At 39.0% G+C, this 22,728-nt stretch overlaps 1 protein-coding gene across 1 annotated transcript; it reads right to left on the reverse strand.

Annotated features, from left to right (window-relative positions):
• Positions 1-1,919: 1,919 nt before the first annotated feature.
• LOC131276888 (olfactory receptor 7A17-like) lies at positions 1,920-2,885 on the reverse strand. Its single transcript, XM_058290468.2, has one exon. The coding sequence runs from the start codon at positions 2,883-2,885 to the stop codon at positions 1,920-1,922; it is 966 nt and encodes a 321-aa protein (XP_058146451.2).
• Positions 2,886-22,728: the final 19,843 nt, after the last annotated feature.

Here is a 22,728-nt window from a genome sequence, read left to right on the forward strand (position 1 = left end):
AATACCAGATTCATTTATATAATAGCAACATTCTTCCTGGAGAAAAAGGCAGGTTCCCCCTTTTTCAGCTGTAAGTAGGTCAAGGGCCCTGTGGTTTTGAAGGACTACTTGGGCAAGGGAGGGAAGCTGCCTCTGGAGGGACTTGAGGGATTCGGCAGTGGATTGTAGATGAAGTTGTCGTAATGTTTTGAAATGTTGTCCTTGCAGGACAGAGTGTGCTAAACTGCCGGCGCTGAGCCCGAGGGCAGTGACTGTGCCTGCAAGGGCTGTTCCGATTAAGATTGGGAGTAAAATGGCCCTGGGCTGGTGGGGGGGCTAAGAGCATGTGTAGCTCCCCCTGTGTATAGTAGGTTAGGTATGGAGTGAGGAGGACAGGGATGCAGGGGACAGGATTGGAGTTAGTGATGCAGTGGGAGACGGTGCCATTGCACCAGTAAAGGAGTGGGGGCGGGGCACAAGTCGCACTGCTAGTTAGTTTGTGAGTGCATTTGAATGGGGGGGTGGAGTGAGCTGTCGAGTTAAGAAAAATACAGGTAAGGTTGCCCTGAGGTGGGGCGAGGGGGAAGGTTTTGGTGGTGTTGTCTGCAGCGAGGGAGCTGTTGAATGGGGGGTGGCATTTAGAGGGACTGGGGTAGCGATTAGTAAGGAATGCTGGAAGGCAGCGCAGAGGAAACAGCTAGTGAGGTTTAGCCAGCTGGTGCTGTTAAGAATGTCCAGAGTGGTTTGAATAATCTCTGGCCATGTAAGTAGGGGTGTGCTAGCAAGGTTTGTTTTTAGGTTTAGTTCTTGTTGCTTTATATCTTCCACAAGGGCTGAAATGTCCCAGGTTGTATTGTATTTAGAGACGGTACTGAAGATAGAGATACAGACGGTGGGTTTAGGGTAGCCCACGGTTTCAATGTAGAAAGCCCCCATGACTCCTGACTAGCTCTGGCTAGCTCAGTCGGTAGAGCATGAGACTCTTAATCCCAGGGTCATGGGTTCGTGCCCCACTTTGGGTGCCACTTGTCCTGAGCCGGTGGAGGCGGATTCCAGGGGCCTGTGGGAAGAAGTGGGGGGCAGGAGACTAGAAAGAATGGAGGCAAGACAGGATTCTGATCAAGCCTCGTTTATTGGGGGTAAAACATGGGAATTTATACTGAGGGAAGGGAACACGTCCATAGGTGATGGGCTGGTCTTGTAGGTGGCAGACGTCCAAGGAGGGGATTGGCTGAAAGTTTGTGCCAGGTCTGCCGAGTTTCGTGCCTTGCGCATGCATATTGCTGTGGTCACCAGAGTTGTGGCGGGAAGGGGAGAACAAAGAAACAAAGAGGAAGAAGAAGAAGGAAATGGCGGGGCAAGGCTGTAGTAATTATGAAATCCGCCATGTTGTTGGAGGCTGTAAACAGACCTCACAGCGGGTGGCTCCCCACACTTAATTTATGATTTGGAATGTGAAGGAGAAGGGCGTATATTGGAGATAGAATTGGATTATTGTAAACCAGTCAGATGTTGTCTCCAGTTCAGGATCTGACCTGTTTCAAGAACCCATGAACAAATATCTTGGTAGCTGGTACACTGCCTTTGGTATGAAAGCTTGTTTTTCACTAAAACTACAAAAGACAAGCAGTTTCTTTGATATGGCAGTGACTGCAGTACACCTTTATCACTCCACCACCTGACATAATTTTATATATACAGAATTACCTATATGAAAGCTTTTACTGCTGAAAATCCAGGCAGCAGTTTCTGCTTTCTATCCTGATTCAAGGGAAGACAATGATAGAACATATGTTGTATAATAATGCAAAAGTAACAGGTATCCTTGATATACAAAAAGTAAAGAAATAGAATTATTTCATTAGGCAAATAGAAAATTATCTCCCTACACACTTAAAAAGTATCTAGATTAAGATCTCTCAGTTTTTGACCTCTGTTGATCATGTGCACATTTGTAAACTTGAGACAAAGTATCCTTTTCTAGGGTGAAAGTTTCTTAGCTTTTTAAAGGCCTGCTTTATGTCCTTGTTTCTAAGACTGTAGATAAAGGGGTTCAGTATGGGAGTGACCACCATATACATCACTGAGGCTACTGCATTCGTCCTTGAGTTTTGGGTAGCACCAGATCTAAGACACACTCCAAGACCTGTACTATAAAACAAGGTCACCACTGAGAGGTGAGACCCACAAGTAGAAAATGCTTTATATTTACCCCCAGCTGTTGAAATTCTCAAAATGGAGGATATAATCTTACAGTAAGAGAAAAGGATTCCAGTGAGTGGTATAACAACAAGTCCAGATGTAAAATATATCACTAGGTTATTGAGGAAGGTGTCAGAACAAGCACGTCTGACTACCTGATTAAGTTCACAGAAAAAGTGAGGAATGTCCAATGCTGTACAAAAAGACAATCGCAAAACCATTAAGTCATTCAAAAGGGAGACCAAAACACTCAACAACCAAGATGCCAGCAGCAGGAGGCCACAGACCTGGGGGTTCATGATGACTGTGTAGTGCAGGGGGTGACAAATGGCCACGAAGTGATCATAGGCCATCACAGCTAAGAAGAAGTTATCTAATAGTCCAAAAAGCATGGAAAAATATATCTGGCTGAGACAGTTTTCATAAGTTATGGTTTTGCTCTCTGTCTGGATGTTCAGCAGCATCTTAGGTACTGTGGTGGAGGTGAAACAGATATCTGTAAAAGACAGATTGGAGAGGAAGAAGTACATGGGTGTGTGGAGGTGGGAGTCAGAGATGATGGACAGGATAATAAGCAGATTCCCAAAGATGGTGACCAGGTACATGGAGAGGAACAGCCCAAAGAGGAGGGACTGTACTTCTGTATCTTCTGAGAACCCCTGGAGGATAAATTGTAAAACATAAGTTTGGTTTTCTGTTTCCATGTAGATGATGATTTTCCTGGAAGAGAGATCAGAGAAATGCAATTTTAGCCAGAAGAAATGATCAGATATTTATAATAAATGATATGGCTTTATTACAAATACATTGTTAATATTTTTATGGATTTTATATAGACCTAGTACCAATCTCGGAAAATTTCAGTAAAACCATATATTCCTGCTGCTCCTTGATATTTTTTCTGTGTAGAAATTCTTGTCCATAATAGAAAATATTTTTCCAAGGCAATAATTTCCATTATAAATTCTCTCAGATTTTGTATTAAACAGCAAATATTATGACTAGTCTTTTTGTACCATGTAAGAAAATAGTAAAGAAGAACAAAGTTGTAGTAACTGTAATACCTGGTTGCAACACTTCCTAAAAAAACACAGTAATTAAAAATAATCCTATTGATGAAATGGATGAATGTACCCAAACAAATGGGTCCATTGATGTTTCACAGAGGAAAAGGACAATGCGATATGGAAAGTATGGTTTTCTCAGGAAGTGGTGCTGGAACAAAAGGATGCACTCATGCCAAACAAAAAAGGAACTTAGACTCTGATTGTATTCATTGCACAAAAATCAAATGAAAATGAATGATACCACTTTAAAGTAACATGCATTTTAAAAGTATTATGCTAAAACCTAAAGAAACTCTAGAGTCCCATATTATGATAATGAGTTTTTTTAATATAGCAATGAAAGTATGATCCATGAGAGATTAAGATTTATAAGTTAGTTTTTATTCAAATGTAAAATTTCTGTCCTGTAAAAGGCAATTATAAGGATTTGTGAATAAAAAGTACAGATTTGGAAAAAATATTTACAAAACATTACTGATAAATCATTTGTATACAAATGTATAAATTACTGTTAACACCACAAAATAACAAAGCAAATGCTGAATTAAAAAATGGGCAAAAGAACTGAAGAGAATCCTACTATAAGAAGATATACATTTCCCAAATAAGCATATGAAAGTAAATTCAAACTCACTGGATCCTAGGCATTATTACCAAGTGCCAACTAGCAACGCATCTTGAAAAAGACTTTGACCAAGAGGGGGAAATATTAAAACAGGTGAGTTTTTATAACTAAGAGATTTCAAAATGAGTTTGGAGGCCATTCCAGAAGTTACACTTATACACATCTCAGCAGAATTTGACTGCTACAGCAAACAGTGCCTCAAACAGCGGGGCTCCTGATGGCTCTAGAAACATCTAGACACTACAAGCAGTGCAGAGAACCTCAGGAATTTAGCACCCTGTCAGTGGGCCTTACTTTGGAATTTATGCTCCCTAGTGTAAAAGAGTTAGACTCATTTGTCATCCCCAACATGTGGTACTTCTGTACATTTTATTTACATAAAAGTCATGTGTTGGTACTATACTCATTAAATATATCTCTGAGAGCCTAAAATCTTTGGTCTGTTCATGTGCCATTTGAGCCATGAATTTAAGCATAGAGTTTCAATACCTGCTCTCCAGTTCATCAGATACACCCAGGATAACTAACAAGGAGATGATAATGGACAACACCTACCACAAAGAACAAAGAGTGTCTGCAACTGCAAGCAAGATAGTTCCATTCATCTGCCCCCATAGGATCTAAGCCCCATCTCAATTAATAACAGAGTGAGCATCACCATCACAAAATCCTCACTGGGGAATGAACAGGGGACTAAAGTATACATAATTTTTCTATTATAGACATTATTATTCTAGCAATGGAAGAATGTTTATCACTGATATAAAGGCCATGGCCACCAGAGATTCTGAAAGGAGGGAGACAGAAGAACAAGTGTAATATTGGGGCATTTTCAGGACATTGTGTTTGTTCTGTATGACATTACAATGATGGATACAGGCCAGCATAGGTTTTGTCATTACCTAAAATTGTGCAAGACAGACTATTAATTTTAATATAAACTATAGTCCATGGTTAGTAGCACTTCTTCAATATGTGTTCATCAATTGTAGCAAATCTACCATACAAATGAAAGATGTTGTTACTATGGGAAACAGTGGGAGGGAGAAAGGTTGGGGCATATGTGGCCCCCTATATTTTATGTAACATTTATGTAATTCAAACCTACATAAAAATTTAAATAAATAAATAATTATATTAATTAATTAATTACAACCTTTAAAAAGTTAAACATCATTTGTCATTAGGGAATTGCAAGACTACAACCACAATGATATATGTCCACATGCTTATTAGAAGAGATAAAAACCTGAAAACTGAGTATACCAATTGCTATTGAGAGATGTGGAGCAATATGTCTCTCATTCGTTGCTAGGGAGAACAAAAAATGGTTCTGCCAGAAGACAGTTTATCAGTTTCTTGTAAAACTAAGCATTGTCTTACCATACAATCCAACAATTGAACTTTTAGGTGTATATGTGGGTGATATGAAAACTGGAGTCCACACAAAAGCCCACACAGGAATGTTTAGAGCTGCTGTGTTTGTAATCTCTAAATCTGAAAGCAAACAAAATGTTGATCAACCACCACACCAGGGATCTGAGAGAGTCTGCAACAGCAAGTTGGAGCATTCCATCCATCAGGTATGTGGGAGCTAACATCCCTCTCAATGTAGAGATGGAGTGGACATCACTCTCCCAGGGTCCTCAGGATAGAGAAATAAAATATGGATTAGAGTAAACCTAATGGTATTCCACTATAGACTTATTGTGACTCTAGCAATGCAAGAAACTGTATCACTGATGAGGGGACAGTGGATATTGGAGTTGCTGAGTTCAGGGAGAGGGAAGAAAATGGTGTGGTATGGGGGCTTTATTGAGATTTGGAATTCTCCTGAAAGATATTGCAGGTACAGATTCAGGACATTATATACCCTGCCATAGCACACTGAATGAACTGTGAGAGAGTGTAAACTATCATGTAAACAATAATCCAAGCTGTGTAGCAATGCCACAAAATGTATTCATCAAATACAAGGAATGTGCCACACTGATGAAAGAATTTGTTGATGTGGGATGTTAAAACCTCACCACACCTTATGGTTATATTAATTGCACAGTTCTGTCCATGTCATCTCTTCTTCGTGTTCTTCGATCCCTTTCTCTTTCTGAAATTACTTTAAATACTCCTTCAAGTCTTCTTACAATTAAAATCTCCCTTCTGATGCCTTCACTAACCTTCACAGGGTGGGTCTGTACTCTTGGATCCACTTCATGAGGATTCCAGAGCCACATCAGGATATTGGCCATACTCATTTCTATGTCTATTCCCCAATTTGGATGTAATCTCTTTAATATGGGGAACAGAATCTTACTCATTTCTTTATTCCCAAAATAATATTTACAGCTCATCATGAAGGAAATGATGACTAAATATTTGTTGAATGACTAAAAGAAAAAATGAATGAATGCAGTTAAACAGATTCTTTCGACAATTGTAGAAAAAGAATGAGTGAAACAAAGTGTGGCAAATGAGGCTGCCTCTGCAAGAGCCTAACAGCTCCACTGAGATCGATAATCCTGGTTGTCAGAAAAGCCTAGAGGATATGGGTGCCATAGTAGGCAGCCTTGTAAGTCATGTAGTGCTCAGGAAAATTTATTGTGTACACAAGGGGATGAAACCAACTGTAACATTCAGAACATAGCCTGCTTGAAACTCACAATGAGACATTTAATCATGAGCCGTACTAGGTTAGATATGTATATGAATAACCAGGAATATAGATTCATGAATTATGATTTCATTGTTATTTCTGCATAAATGATAGAACCAAGAGAAATATATACTGGGGGGGGGGGGGGGGGACTAATAAAATGGGCTTCTCCAAGCATACAACTGCTGTGTTTGCATGTGCTTTCTTCATCTGTCTGAATCTTTCTGGACAAGACTCTTCCCACTTCTGAACCCCAACATGAAGGAGAATTGCTTCTGAGAGAGGGAAGATGCAGGAGTGAGAGGTCAGATGGGACAGATTGGAAAAAAATATTTTAGTTTATCTGCTATCTATTTCCACTCAGGCTTTTTAATAAGTCAGCACTTTGTGTTTTAAGCTTTCTCTATGGTCATAATCTGTTGATGTCCTTAAAGATTCTACCAATAAAAGGTATCCATGGAGCCAAAATACATTCCCCCCCCCCCAATACCTGTGAAGATTCTATAACTCAACGTGAAATTATCAAGGTAGGGTCTAAGTTCACCAATGCAGGTTCCTCCTTGAATAATGGAAGAAGTTGGAAGCTCCCAGGAAGAAAAGTGAGATGGAACCAGTCATAAGGTCTGGAGAAGACAGTTATATTTTCTCTTCACCAAAGATTAGTATAGTAGATACATAGATTTTTTGAGCAATTAGGGATTCCATTCCCATGAGCCACATTAACAAAGTATTCTTTTGTCTCAGGACTCCCTGAGATTAATACTTCTCTGGAGATAAGAAAGGAAAGAACAATGCAAACTTATGCCAGTTTTGTACTTTGTGACAGATTTGGAGCTCCATATTCTTCTCCTATCCCTGTGGATACCTACCTCCCAGGAGGAGGTCACCTCTCTTAAGTTGTGGACTCTAGTATTCCCAGGTTTCCCATACTGATTTTCATCTTGCTGATTCTGGAGAAAGATTCTGGATACATTAAATTATCTTATTTCCCAATTTTTCTCCTCTGGAGTTGATTTTAATGAATGGAGCGACCCACTCTTAAGAGGATTTCCTCTTCTACCACTGTTTCTCCTTTCTACCCCATAGTTAGAAATATCTGTTCAACCCATGCAACCATTTGATTTCTCAGTCATTCAGCAAATATTTATTCAACAATACTGCATGGTAAACCCTAAACTACATTATGGGAATGAAGAGAAGACAAAGGAACTGTGTTTCCTGGTAAACTGTTCACAGTTTTAAAAAGTCAAGGGATGAACACTCACACAATCCCTATAAACCTGTGTTAGATGCCTCCGATCCAACACCCTAAACCAGTAACCATTCCTTATTATATTTTCTAAAGTGTTTTCTCAACATTATCATTTCAACAGTATACCCACCAATCACCTGTGTTCATGTGTTCCACCCCCAACACACCCTCAATTCTACGGACCATCCTACCCTGTGTGTGATATCAGTGGTTGTGGACCAATACAATAGACAGAAATTGTACACCCATAATGGAGAGGGACTATCAATGCTCTCAAATAAAGGGGAGGTTGTCTCTCAAGAGCATGGGTGGTTCATAATGGGGGAGGACAAACCAGTGTGTCAAGCCCTCAGCATTGTTGCAAGTACCTATAAATCTTGTCCTTCAAGCAGTGAAGCTTGTTTGTCACTGTGGGCCACCAGTGGGGTGGGGGGGTGGGAAGAGATAGAATAGACAGAAGAGGGGTAATTGGGGGTCAGTGGAAATATTATGCATGATCTTGCAATGATGGATACAGGCCCTGTTAAATATCACTGAAAATATGTAAAAGTATATGGTCTAAAATGAAAACCATAATGTAAATTACTGACCATAGTTGGTAGCTATGTTTCCATATTTGTACATCAGTTGTAGCAAATTTAAGATCCACATGTAAAAACACCATTGGTGGTGAAGGTGGAGGATGCTGGGAATATGGGCAATACCTGTATTCTGTATGTGACTTTACTATGTCCTAAAACTTTTTTGAATTCATAATAAAAAGAAAGAGGTAAGGCAATGAGGAAGAAATGGAAGAGATTGTCTTGCCACTATATATACAGGACAATAGCTATTACAGTGATGAAAGGCAAAACCTTAATAATTTTCTCTATAATTTTTTTTCATTTTAATACCCTAATTTTGCCTTATTTTAATTTTTATAAATCATTATGTATTTTATTTCTAATGTTTATATATATCATTACTATTTATTTTTCCTATTGATTGAATTTGGCAATATATTAGGCTTCATTTTTGAAGATTTGTTTTAGAGGGGGGTTCAACTATGGCAGGGAAGTACCATTGATGTGGGGTGTTATTGATAGGGTATGGATGGGAGGTGGTTGGCCTGGGCATGCATATAGGGTATATAGATATGTTTGCATGTACAATGAGTATGGACACAAGGGGTAGAGATTCACATGACAACAGAAGGAGGGTCAGGTTCCCATCCTGGGGAGCTCTGTTGCATTCCTGAAAGGAACAAGGGCTATCCCTCAAGTGCAAGAGCAATGACCAGTGAAGAAGGAAGGCCCAACGATAGGCCCTTGATACTGATGACTATGTTTATAAGCCCCTTTTGCTTGAAATTTCAACTTGGCCTAGTGTTGCAGGGTGCTGAAGAGTTACCTCTTGAGAGCCTTCATGTTGCTCAAATATGGCCATTCTCTAAGCCAAATTCAGCATACAAATGCATTACCTTCCCCCAATAATGGGACACGGCTCCTGGGGATGAGCCTTCCTGGCACTGATGAATTACTAACAAGCACAAGCTGGTGAGGCAACAGGAAAGAAACCAGTTAATTGGACTTACCCAGGTAAGCTGACAAGGAGATGATGATGGACAACCACCACACCAAGAATCTGAGTCTACAGCTGTGGGCATGAGAGTCCCATCCACCAGCCATGGTTATTAGAGCTTCCTCTCAATTGAGAGGTGGAGTGGGCATTGCCATCCCAGGGTCCTCAGTGTTGTGGAATAAATTATGAATTAGAGTGGACTTACTGGTATTCTACTATAGAATTATTGTGACACTAGCAATGCAAGAAATTGTATCACTGATGTGGAGAGAGTGGCGATGGGTTTTGCTAAAGGCGGAGAGAGGGAAAAGGATGTGTGATATGGGGGCATTTTCAGGACTTGGATTTGTCCTGAATGATGGTGCAGGGACAGTTACAGGACATTATATATCCTGTCATAACCCACTGAATTGACTGGGAGTGAGTGTAAACTACAACATAAACTATAATCCATGCTGTGCAGCAATACTCTAAAATGTACTCATCAAATGCAATGAATGTACCACACTAATGAAAGAAATTGTCATTGTGGGAGACTGCTGGTTGTGGGGAGTGGGGTATAAGGGAACCTCTTATATTTTGTAATGTAAAATTTAGTGTGATCTATGTATCTTTAAAAAATAAAAATAAAAGTAAAAAAATAAATATTAACAAACTTTATAAAATTGTATAGTCTAAAATGCAAACCATAATATAACCAAAAATTTTTAAATTATACAGTCTAAAGTGTAAACCATAGTGCAAACCATAATGGAACCATGTTTAGTAGTTATGTTTAAATAACAGTACAGCAGTTGAAATAAATGTAATATCCGCATGTAAAAAGTTCATTGCTTGAAAAGGTGGAAAAGGTTTTGATGTTGTATATATGGGTGTTTCCTTGATTTTATATATTACTTTACTGTGACCTAAATCTTTTTAGAAGACATAATAAATAAATGCATGCAGACTCTGAGGAATAAATGAAAGAGATTGGTTTGCCACTCTATATTGAGGGCAACTCCTATTACAGTGATGTAAGGGAAAACATCAAAAATAATTTCTTATATTTTTCATTATTTATTACTCCAATTTATTTTTTATTTAAGTTTTCAGAAATTTTATAAATTCTATTTCTAATCTTCACACCTATCTTTACCATGTCATTTTCCTATTAATTGAATTTTGCAATATATTAGATATCATTTTTGAAAAATTTGGGATCACGGAATGATTGACCTATGGCAGGGAAAGAGCACTGATGCGGGGTTTCATTGATGGGGAAGTTTCCCAGGGCATGCACAGAGGGTATAGAGATATATTTGGATGTTCATTGAGTATTGAAATAGGGGGTAGAGTTTCACATGACAACTGAGGGAGTGCTGAATTTCCTTTCCAGGAATCTCTGTTGCAACAAGTACAAGCACAAAGAGCAGTGAAGAAGGAAGGACCAATGATGGGCCCTTGATACTGATGACTAAGTTTATGAGATTTTGTGCTTATAATTATCAGTGAGGGAAGAGTGGGTGTGTGGGGAGTGTAGTATATGGGAATCTCTAATTTTTTTGGTAATATTTTGTGTTACATGTATATTTTTAAAAAAGAAATATTATTTAAATGTACTACTAGGCCTAGAGCAGCAAGATGACTAAGATTTATCTCCAGAGAGTCTCAATGGTTCTCAAATGTGGCTTCTCTTAAAGCCAAAATCAGCATGTAAATTCATTATCTTCCTCCCAGCATGGGACATGATTCTCAGGGATGAGCCTCCCTGGCACAGAGGGATTACTACTAATCACCAACTGGTCATGCAACTAGAAAAAGGACTTGAATGAAGGGGGAAAATGGTAAAGAAAAATGAGTTCATATGGCTAAGAGACTTCAAAATGATTCTGGAGGTCATCAGAGGATTCACACCTACACACATCTCAGCAGGATACCAGAGACAGCCAAAGTAGATACAACCCCAGGAAGTGGTGTTCCTGAGGGCTATGGAGACTCCAAGATCCTACAATCATGACGTAGCTCTGGAATTCAGTGCATTGCCAGGGCTACCTACTTAGGAATTTGTGCTTCTGAGTGTTATGGAGTTGGACTTAGATGTGACTTCTCTACCACACATGCCTCTTCTGTCACTTTTACTGAAACTTTGTTGGTACTGATTGGAGGATGCTCAGGAGACTTCAATCTCTGGACTGTCTTTGTGCCAGCTGGGATCTGCACTTTAGCAGAGTTGCAACACCTACTCTCTGGTCGTTGTTCTTACCCAGATAAGGTACAGGGAGGTGAGGATGGTCAAGCATCACTCTAGGGTTCCAAGCTACAACTGCAAGCAAGAGAATCCCATCCATTAGCCATGTGGGTTCTAAGCCCCCTCTCAATTTAGAGGTAAGGTGGACATCACTATCCCAGGGCTTGCAGCATGGAGCATTAAATATGGATTAGAAGGGACTTACTGGTATTCTACTACAGAATTATTTTGACTCTAGCAATGGAAAAAATTGTATCATTGATGTGAAGACAGTGGCCACAAGAGTTGCTGAGGAAGGGAAGAGTGAAGAAGAGGTAGGTTATGGGAGAATTTTCAGGACTTGGAGTTGTCCTCAATGATATCAGAGGAATTTGAAAGGCATTATATATCCAATCATAAGTCATTGCATGGACTGGGGAAAAGTGTAAACTACAATGTAAACAACAATTCATGCAGGGTATCAGTGCCTGAAAATGTCTTTATCAAATGCAATGAATGTGCCATATTGATATAAAATGTTGTTGATGTGGAAGGATTGTGGGTTGGAGAGTGAGGTATATGGGTAATGTAATATTTTGCATGATCTATGTGTCTTTAAAAATAGACAATAAAAATAACTAATACAATTTCCAATAATACAATTAGGACAATTTCCTATTAATACAATTACTTATACATTTCTATAGGTATATAAAATTAATAACACATAAAATTCATAATTACTGTGATTAAAATATATGCATGCAGTAATGACAAACATATTTCTAATAAAAGTTATACTTGAAAAATAAACATCAATAGTAAGTCCATATGACCAGATAACACAGAATAAAGGAAATATCTTACTGAATTTTCTAATTAATAAAGGTAATATTTTCACAGTTTTCTGAGTTCTGTCTTTTAAGACTGTAAGTCCTTTTTCAGGCAACACAAATAAAATAAGTATCATTTATTTTTCAGATGTGAACATTGTAGTGTTTTCAATGTTCACTAAGTTTCTCTGTGTTATTACATTGATTGTAAGGCCATATTAGTAGATAAAACTTAAATCAATATTATGTAGTTTTCAAAACTCTTCAAAATAGTGCTTCCACAGTTCACTAAGAGAGTTCTGTGCTTGATCCATTTAACCAAAAAAAAACACTTCATAAAGGAAGTATCTCATTTAGGTTTTACATCTAATCAAAATAGTGTTTTCAGAACTCACTAAGTGAATTTATTGTTTTAACATTGATTGAAAGTCTATATTAGCAGATAACACTGAATAGAATACCTTATTTAGTTTGCAAGACTTATCATTACTGTATTTTCTCAGTTCATTAAGTGAGCTGTGTCTTTTAACATTTTAATTCCATTTTAGCAGATTACACTAAATATAGCAAGTATATTATGGTGTTTTTGAAACAAATCTATATAGTGCCTGCACAATTCAGTAAATCTATTCTAGGTTGTTATACTGATTGTCTATATCAATAGATAAAACTGTATAAAGCAAGTAATCTATGTAGATACAAAAATAAGCAATATAGTGCTTTTACAGTTAAAAGTGATGGAGAATTCAAAATATTCACAGATAAACAGAAATTAAGAAAGTATACCAGAAACTGCAATGAGATCTCCTGCAGGGAGGCGGCTGGGTGGCATTGGAGGCTCTTCGGGACTGGGCTGTTTTGGGATTTTTGTGGGTTGGGAGGTGTCTGGACATCGATTTGGTGGGAAGGTAACAGAGAGGATACGTCTATAAAATATACATGGAGGTCCTGGCTGCGTACAGAAAGTTCCCTCCTTGGGTGGGCGGAGCCGTGGCATCAAGCCCTGCTGTGGCACAGGGTGCTGCTGTGGAAGGTTTTTTTTTTTTTTTTTTTGAGGCTCTGCAGTACTGGGGAATTCGTGGTCCCTTGGCGGCCTATTGGGAGGTTGATAGGATGGGAGGCTTGCAGACCGATTTGGGGAGACAAACGGGAGTTTTATGGCAAAGCGGGGGGGGAGGGGAATTTTTGATTGTGGACACAAACAACAGCGCTTCCACCTAGAGCCATGCCCCCCCAAGCCCGGCTGCCGATCTACAGTGGTCTTAAAGTGATAGCAATAAAGAGACGTCACCAGGGTCTGGTAGGGTGGGAGACGTTTGGAAGCTGATTAGGGGAATGTTTTGCGAAGCGTGGGAGTTTTGGGCTTGGACTCTGTTATTAGCATTTCCGGCTGGAGCCCTCCCCCAGACGTGGCTATTGATCTGAGTCATTAAATTGGCTGCAGCCTAGAGGCGCCCCCAGGTGGCCGTTCCGGGGGATCACAGGGTGGGAGGGGTCCTGAAGTCAATTGGTGATATATCCACAGAATAAACCCCAGTGAGTGAGTGAATTGTGGGGTACAGAACACAGGATAGAGCTTGTGGATGTGACCTCACCCATACAGCTGGCACCCAGCTGTGGGGATCCCTGAAGGCTGTGATGCACTGTGGTGCTCCCAGACTTCCTGTTAACCAGACTTGAGGTTGCCAGGTCTGAGTCCCCTAAACCCTGGTGGCCCACACCCCTAGATTCACACCTCTTGAGTCCTCAATATCTCACATTTTCCATTCCTGAATCCATCACGCCCTGAGCATCCATCTGAGGTCCTTGAATATCCTAGCTCTCAACGTTTGTGTTTTTTTCTTTTTTGTTTTGTTTCCTTTGTATTTTTATTCTATTTTTATTTTTTATTTTATTTTATTAATGTTCTGATTGCTAACATTGCATTATCCCCTAGTCTGTTCTCCCAGAGTATCCCCCAAAGTCTTTTTTTTTCCTCTCACTCTTGTCCCCCATCTTCTTATTCTATTTTATCTTAACTATACAATAGGTGATGCAGGAAACACCTCACATTTGCTGGGTTTCCTCATCCTCCACTGCCTCATTTCTGAGTAAATAGATTTTGGCTATCTACACTATCCCCTTTCTCCTACATCTTGATATCCTCCATCATATACTATCTCTCCTATATTCCACCTCCCTTTCTTTGATCCACAAAGTGTCTAACTCTTAATTTCTAATACCTTTGTTTTGTTTTCTGTCTGGTATACACTCTTGAAACTATTACCTTTCTTTTCTCTTTCCCTCTCTCATGAAAACAATAGCTTCTTAGTTCATACCATATTTCTCCCATATTCAGTCATCTACCTCATTATAGGTACTGTACCTACTGCTATAACTCTACACAATTTACATGAATTTAACCTCCATCCTCCCAGATCTCATATTGTTGCCTTGTTAACATATATCACCAATACTACTTTACACTTTTTCCTTGCTTACACAATTTATTTTCCCTGGCCCTAATACTTTCCTTTAAAGTGAACACAACCAGCAATAAGAAATTAGAATAGGAAGAACAAAGAGACAAAGATAAGATATAACATTTACGCAAAAACAACAGCTAATTAATCTTCAAGACTACACAAAGAAGCTAAGGAACTTATTAAACCCGTCAAGAAAAAATGATGACCAGACAGCAACAAAAATCTACAAACCACACCAGAAATCAGGAAAACATGGGTGAATCCAATCAACAAACTAAAAATCAGGAAGGGGAGCAGAAGTTTGCACAAGCAATGAAAGATCTCAGAATATTTATCACTGACAAATTTGATGAAGAAAAGGAAGAGGTTAACAACATGAAGACAACACTTGGAGGGGAAATTGCAGACATATGCAAGATAACAGATATGATGGAAATGAACACCACAGTTCAAGAAATCAAAAATACACTTGCAGCAAATATCAGCAGACTAGAAGAGGCAGAGCAGAGAATTAGTGATGTGGAAGACAGTGCATCAGAAATCAAACAGATAGTAGAAGTGGTCAGTAAAAAGATAGAAAAAATCCAGCTAGGACATAGGGACCTGAATGATAATGCAAAATGAGCAAACATACATATTATAGGCATTCCAGAAGGAGAAGAGAAGGGAAAGGGGTCAGAAGGAGTGTGGCAGGAAATAATGGCTGAAAACTTCCCAAATCTACTGACAGAGACAGATGTACATATCCAAGAAGCAGAGCACACTCCACTGCTCATAAACCCCAACAGGCCCACCCCAAGACATATACTTGTGAAATTATCCAATGCTCAAGATGAAGAGAAAATTCTAAAAGCAGCAAGAGAAAAGAAAACCATCACATACAAGGGAAGCTCCATAAGATTAAGTGCTGATTTCTCATCTGAAAACATGTAGGCAAGAAGGCAGGGGTATGATATAGTCAAGGTGCTAAAGGAAAAAAATTTCCAACCAAGAATACTCTATCCAGCTAAAGTAGCATTCAAACATGATGGAGAGTTCAAAATATTTGCAGATAAACAGAAACTGAAAGAGTATACCAACAAGAAACCTCCCCTTCAAGAAATTCTAAAGGGAGTTCTGCAGGAAGAAAGGAAAAAACAGGACAGGAAGAATTGGAGGAGAGTGTAACAGCAACAAAAAAGACAAAAATCAAAGGGAAAAAAAATACAAACAAAATATGACAAAAACAAATCCAATCAAAATATGGCGAACACAAATAATTCCTTGAAAGTAATAATACTGAATGTCAATGGATTAAACTCGCCTATGAAAAAATTCAGACTGGGACATTGGATAAGGAAATATGACCCATCTATATGCTGTCTACAAGAGACACATCTTAGACCCAGAGACTCACGGAGGTTGAAAGTGAATGGCTGGGAAACAATCATACAAGCAAACAATAACCAAAAAGGCAGGAGTAGCTATATTAATATCAGACAAAATAGACTTTAAATATGAAACAATTGTGAGAGACAAAGAAGGACACTACATTTTAGTAAAAGGGACAATCTGTCAAGAAGATTGAACAATCATAAATATTTATGCTACTAACAAGGATGGCTCTAAATACGTGAGGCAAATGCTGAAAAACTAAGTGAAACAATAGATGCATCTACAATTATAGTGGGGGATTTTAATACACTGCTATCAACTCTGGACAGAATATCTCAAAAGAGAATCACTAACGAGACAAAATATTTGAACAGTATATTAGAGAAGCTGGATCTAATAGACATATATAGATCAATACACCCAAACACAGCAGGATACACATTTTTCTCAAGCGCACATGGATCATTCTCCAAGATAGACCATATGCTAGGCCACAAAGAAAGGCTTAACGAATTCAGAAAGATCGAAATCATACAAAACAATATCTCTGACCACAGTGGAGTGAAGCTGGAAATTTGCAAGAGCCAGAGGCCCAGAATTCACACCATGATTTGGAAATTAAACAGCACACTCTTAGAAAAACAGTGGGTCAAAGAGGAAATCTCAAAAGAAATCAATCACTGCCTTGAAACAAATGATAATGATAACACAACATACCAAAATTTTTGGGATGCAGCAAAAGCAGTACTGAGAGGGAAATTTATAGCCATAAATTCATATATCAAAAAAGAAGAAAGAGCAAAAATTGAAAAACTACCTGCACTTTTGAAGGAATTAGAAAATCAACAACAAATTAACCCAACAGGAAGAAGAAGGAAGGAAATAACAAAGATAAGAGCAAAACTAAATGAAACAGAAAATATGAAAGTACTTGAAAAGATAAACAAGACCAGGAGCTGGTGTTTTGAGAAGATCAACAAAATTGACAAACCTTTAGCGAGACTAACAAAGAAAAAAAGAGAAAGGATGCAAATACACAAAATAAGAAATGAGAAAGGCGATATCACCACTGACCCCACAGAAATAAAACTATCATAAGAGGATACTTTGAAAAGCTATATTGCAACAAAAATGACAATTCAAAGTAAATGGACAAATTCCTAGAAACACATAAGCAGCCCATATTGACGAAAGAAGAAATTGATGATCTTAACAAACCAATCACAAGTAAAGAGATAGAATCAGTTATTAAAAATCTCCCAGCTAAGAAGAGCCCAGGGTCAGACTGCTTCACAAGTGAATTCTATAAAACATTCCTGAAAGAACTAACATGAATCCTGCTGAAACTATTCCAAAAAACTGAAACAGAAGGAACATTGCCTAACTCCTTCTATGATGCCAACATTACCCTAGTACCAAAGCCAAACAAAGACACCACAGGAAAGGAAAATTATAGACCAATTTCTCTAATGAACCTAGACACAAAAATACTTAACAAAATATTTGCTAATCGTATTCAACAACACATTAAATGAAGTATACACCACAACCAAGTGGGATTTATTCCAGGTATGCAAGGATGGTTCAACATAAGAATATCAATCAATGTAATACACCATATAAACAGATTGAAAGAAAAAAATCACATGATTATATCTATAGATGCAGAAAAAGCATTTGACAAAATACAGCACCCTTTCTTGATAGAAACACTCCAAAAGATTGGAATACAAGGAAACTTTTTGAACACGATAAAGAGTATATATGAAAAACCTACAGCCAACATTGTTTACAATGGAGAAATCCTAAAATCCTTCCCTCTAAACTCAGGAACAAGACAAGGATGCCAAATTGTCTCTGCTCCTATTTAACATTGCCTTAGAAGTACTTGCTCGAGCACTGAGGCAATAACCAAATACAAAAGGCATTCAAATTGGAAAGGAAGAAGTCAAAATTTCATTATTTGCAGATGACATAATCTTTTACATAGAAAACCCTGAGAGGTCTACAACAAAGCTTCTAGAACTCCTAAATGAGTTTGGTAAAGTCGTAGGTTATAAGATTAATGCACAAAAATCAGTAGATTTCTGTATATCAATAGTGAGCAAGATCAGGAGGAAATCAAGAAACAAATACCATTCAAAACAGTAAATTAAAAAATCAAATACTTAGGAATAAAGTTAACTAAAGAGGTAAAAAACTTATAGACTGAGAACTATACCAGCCTGCTCAAGGAAATCAAAGAAGACCTAAATAAATGTAAGAATATTCCTTGATCATGGAAAGGAAGTCTGAATATTATTAAGATGTCTATCCTACCAAAACTGATCTACACATTCAATGAAATCCCAATAAAAATGCAATCCCAATAAAACACAATCTTCTTTAAGGAACTAGAAAAATTAACTATGAAATAAATTTGGAAAGGAAAGAGGCCCCGAAGAGCCAAAGACATATTGAAAAAGAAAAATGAAATTGGAGAAATCACACTTTCTGACGTCAAAACATACTACAAAACTACAGTAGTGAAAACAGCATGATATTGGCATAAGGAGAGACACACAGACCAATGGAATTGAATTGAAAGTTCTGATATAGAACCTCATATGTATAGCCATATAATATTTGATAAAGCCACCAAACCCTCTCAACTGGGAGAGAATGGCCTATTCAACAAATGGTACCTGGAGAACTGGATAGCCATATGTAGAAGAATGAAAGAGGATTACCATTTCACACCTTATAGAAATCAACTCAAGGTGGACCAAAGACCTAAATATAAGAGCCAAGACCATAAAGATCTTGGAAAGCAGTGAAGGGAAACATCTTCAGGACCTTGTAATAGGAAATGGCTTCATGAATATCACAACAAAAGCATGAGCAGCAAAGAACAACTAGATAAATGGAACTTCCTCAAAATTAAAGCCTTCTGCACCTTAAAGGAGTTTGTCAAGAAAGTAAAAATGGAACCCACACAATGGGAGAAAATATTTGGCAACCATATATCTAATAAGAGACTTATAACTTGCATATATAAAGAACTCCTATATCTTGAAAATAAAAAGATAAACAACTCATTTAAAAAATGGGAGAAAGATTTAAACAGACACTTCTCCAAAGAAGAAATACAAATGGCTAAAAAGCACATGAAAAAATGCTCCAAATCTCTAGCTATCAGGGAAATGCAAATCAAAACTACAATGAGATACCATCTTACTCCCATAAGATTGGCAGCTATGAAAAAAACAGAAGAATACAAATGCTGGAGAGGATGTGAAGAAAGGGGAACACTCATCCACTGCTGGTGGGAATGCAGAAGGATCCAACCATTCTGGAGGACAGTATGGCGGTTTCTCAAAAAAACTAGCCATAGATTTGCCATATGACCCAGCAATATCACTGCTGGGTATATACCCAGCAGAACTGAAAACAAGGACCCAAACCGATATATGTACACCAATGTTCATAGCAGCACTGTTCACTATCGCCAAAAGTTGGAATCAACCCAAATGCCCATCAACAGATGAGTGGATCAATAAAATGTGGTATATACACACAATGGAATACTACTCGGCTGTAAGAACAAATACACTACAAACACCTGATAACATGGATGAATCTTGAGAACTTTATGTTGAGTGAAGCAACCCAGGCATTGAAGGACAAATACTACATGACCTCAATGATATGAAATAAACAACCTGCCTCAGAGAGCTAGAGACTGGAAAGTAGGCTTACAGGAAATCGGGGGATAGAGGAAGGATGTGAGCCGTTGTCTGCAAGGGTGGAATCTATGATGAGCTGGCGGTAAGTATGAGCACAAAGAAGAGATAAAATGGGGGCAAGGGGTTTCCTTTGGGTGGGGCTTTGCGGCTTTGAGGGGGGCTGGGGATGGGCGGATGTGTAATATTGCCCACAAAATAGGGGGGAGGAAAGGGCAACATACGAACATAGGAGAGTGTCAGGTGTTGGTTGAGAGTAAAATGCCGAGAAATTCCTATAAAAATATAATTAGGAAGGTTACCAGTTTAGGATGCTCGGAGCAGATGGTCTGATGCGGGATGGACTCCTGGGGAATGGCTGAAGGCTCATTTTGCCAGGGTGGGTTGTGCCATTGTGTAGAGACCCAAGAAGTGAGAGTTGGTGTGGACCCACATCCTGGGGAGGACTAATGCAATCAAACAGGGAGAACTGTATCTCTCGAGAGAAAGGGTGGCTCCCAGGGCATTAGGGCAGTTGAGAAAGTCAGTCCCTGAACACTGCTGCAAATCTCTCTGGATGTGGCTTCTTGGGAAATGGAGATTGGCTGTCGCTGTGGGCCCCAAGGGGAGGGGAAAATGGATGTGGAATGGATGGAACCAAGGTAAATGTGGGGGCAAGAGAGGAGTTTCATGAGAGTACACGAGGATGAATATAAAACATGTAATATTATACCAAAAACATATAGGGGATGCTAGACTAATAATGTAAACCATAATGTAAAACATAGGATAACTAAAAAATTTAGAAAACTGTATATCCTAAAGTATGGACCACATTGTAAGCACAGATGTCACCTTTTTTGAAAGCTATTGTTTCGGAGTCTGTACATCAGTTTCAGGAAAGATGATATGAATAAGTTAAAAGATTTTCGCTGTGGAGGGGAAAAGGGTTTATGGTGGATGTGTGGGAGTACTGTATATTGTATATATGAATTACTGTGATCTAAGACTCTTGTGAGGAGAAGCTCAATAATTAGGAAAAAAGAAAAGAAAAAGATAGGATGTAGAAATTTTTCCAAATCAATATGTATTCTAGATCTAATCTTTAAACTCATCACTATATTTCATTTTACTAGTAAGGGAAGCTGACATTATATTGGGCTTCACTTTTCAGGAAGTTTTGGATCACAGAGTGGTTGGACAATGGCGGTGGAGGAATACTGGTATGGGATGTTATTGACAGGCTATATATGGTTGACAGGGAGTTATATAGGGCATATGTCCAGGGTGCATGGTAATGTTTAGATATACTCATAGTGGAAACAATTAAAAACAACAGCTGGGGGGGTATTGGGTTCCTGGCCGGGGGGGCTCTGTCATGGTCCCTAGGGTAGCAGCAGCAGTCCCCCAGGTGCAACGGTAATAACTAGGAAGGAATGAGGGTTCAACAGTGGGCTCCTGATCCTAATGGCTATGCTTGTGAGCCTATACACCTGAAATAAGAACAAGGCCTAGAGCAGCATTGTGCCTGCGAATTTCCTCCTGACAGCCTTCATGTTACTCAAATGTGGCCAGTCTCAAAGCCAAACTCAGCATCTAGATCCAGTGCATTCCCCGCAGCATGGGACATGACACCCAGGGATGAGCCTCCCTGGCACCGAGGGATCACGCCAAATACCAGCTGAAGAGGCAACTAGAAAATAACCTTGAATTAAAGGTTCAATGCGGATCAGCAGAATATCCCTGTCTACATATAATAACATGACTTTAAAATGCTGTTTGATCTAATGTAAGGGGAAATGGAAACGAGAAATGAGTTTATATGGCTACCAGTCTCTAAAAAAGAATCTGTAGGTTGTCAGAAGGATTGCCCTTATGCACAACTGAGCAGAGTCTAAGAGACAGATAAAGTAGATACAACCCCAGTTATTGGTTCTTTTGAGGGATAAAGAGTCCCATGGGTTCTATGGTCATGGCAGATGGGGTTCACTGCCATGTCAGATGGCCCTTCTTTGGAGCTGGTGTTTCTCCGTGATGGAACTGGACTCAGATGGGATCCCTTTTCACAAGACTTTCATGCTACTTTACTGTAATTGTAGTTGGTGTTGGGGTTTAATATATATTCAGGGGATTTGAATCTCTGAACTAACAATACGATAGCCAGGCCCTGAGCCTCAACAGACTTCAGCTCCTACACTCTGATTTATTGGACTTGCCCCACTCAGTTAACATGGAGTTGAAGAAGGTCAACCACCACACCGTGGAGCCTAGAGTGCCTACATCTGAAAGTAGGAGGATTGCATCCAGTATCCATGTGGAATCTAAGCCCCCACTTGACACAGATGTGCAATGGACAAAACCAATCCAATGTTCACAGAGAAAATGTGGCATTGGTGTGGGAAGGGTGTCCATGGTGGCTGCTGGGTGTGGGGAATGGGAGGAAGAGATGAGATGTGGAGGCATTTTCGGGACTTGGAGTTGTCCTGGGTGGTGCTTCATGGACAACTATGGGACATTTTGGACCCTCCCAGGCCCCACTGGATGGAATGTGGGAGAATGTGGGCTATGATGTGGACCATTGACTATGGGGTGCAACGATGCCCAGAGATGTACTTACCAGGTGCAATGGATGTGTCATGATGATGGGAGAGTGTGTTGCTGTGGCGGGAGTGTGGGGTGGGGGCGGCGGGGTTGAATGGGCCCTCATATTTTTTGAATGTAATGTTTTTTTAAAAAATGAATTAAATGAAAATAAAATAAAATTAAAAAAAGAAGGCATTCCAATAAGAAACCCACCTTTCAAATAAT

Source organism: Dasypus novemcinctus, chromosome 30 (genome assembly GCF_030445035.2).
Source record: "Dasypus novemcinctus isolate mDasNov1 chromosome 30, mDasNov1.1.hap2, whole genome shotgun sequence".
NCBI lineage: Eukaryota > Metazoa > Chordata > Mammalia > Cingulata > Dasypodidae > Dasypus > Dasypus novemcinctus.

Coding starts and splice junctions, on each gene's coding strand:
- LOC131276888 (XM_058290468.2), bottom strand. CDS start 2,885: ATGGAAACAGAAAACCAAACTTATGTTTTACAATTTATCCTCCAGGGG.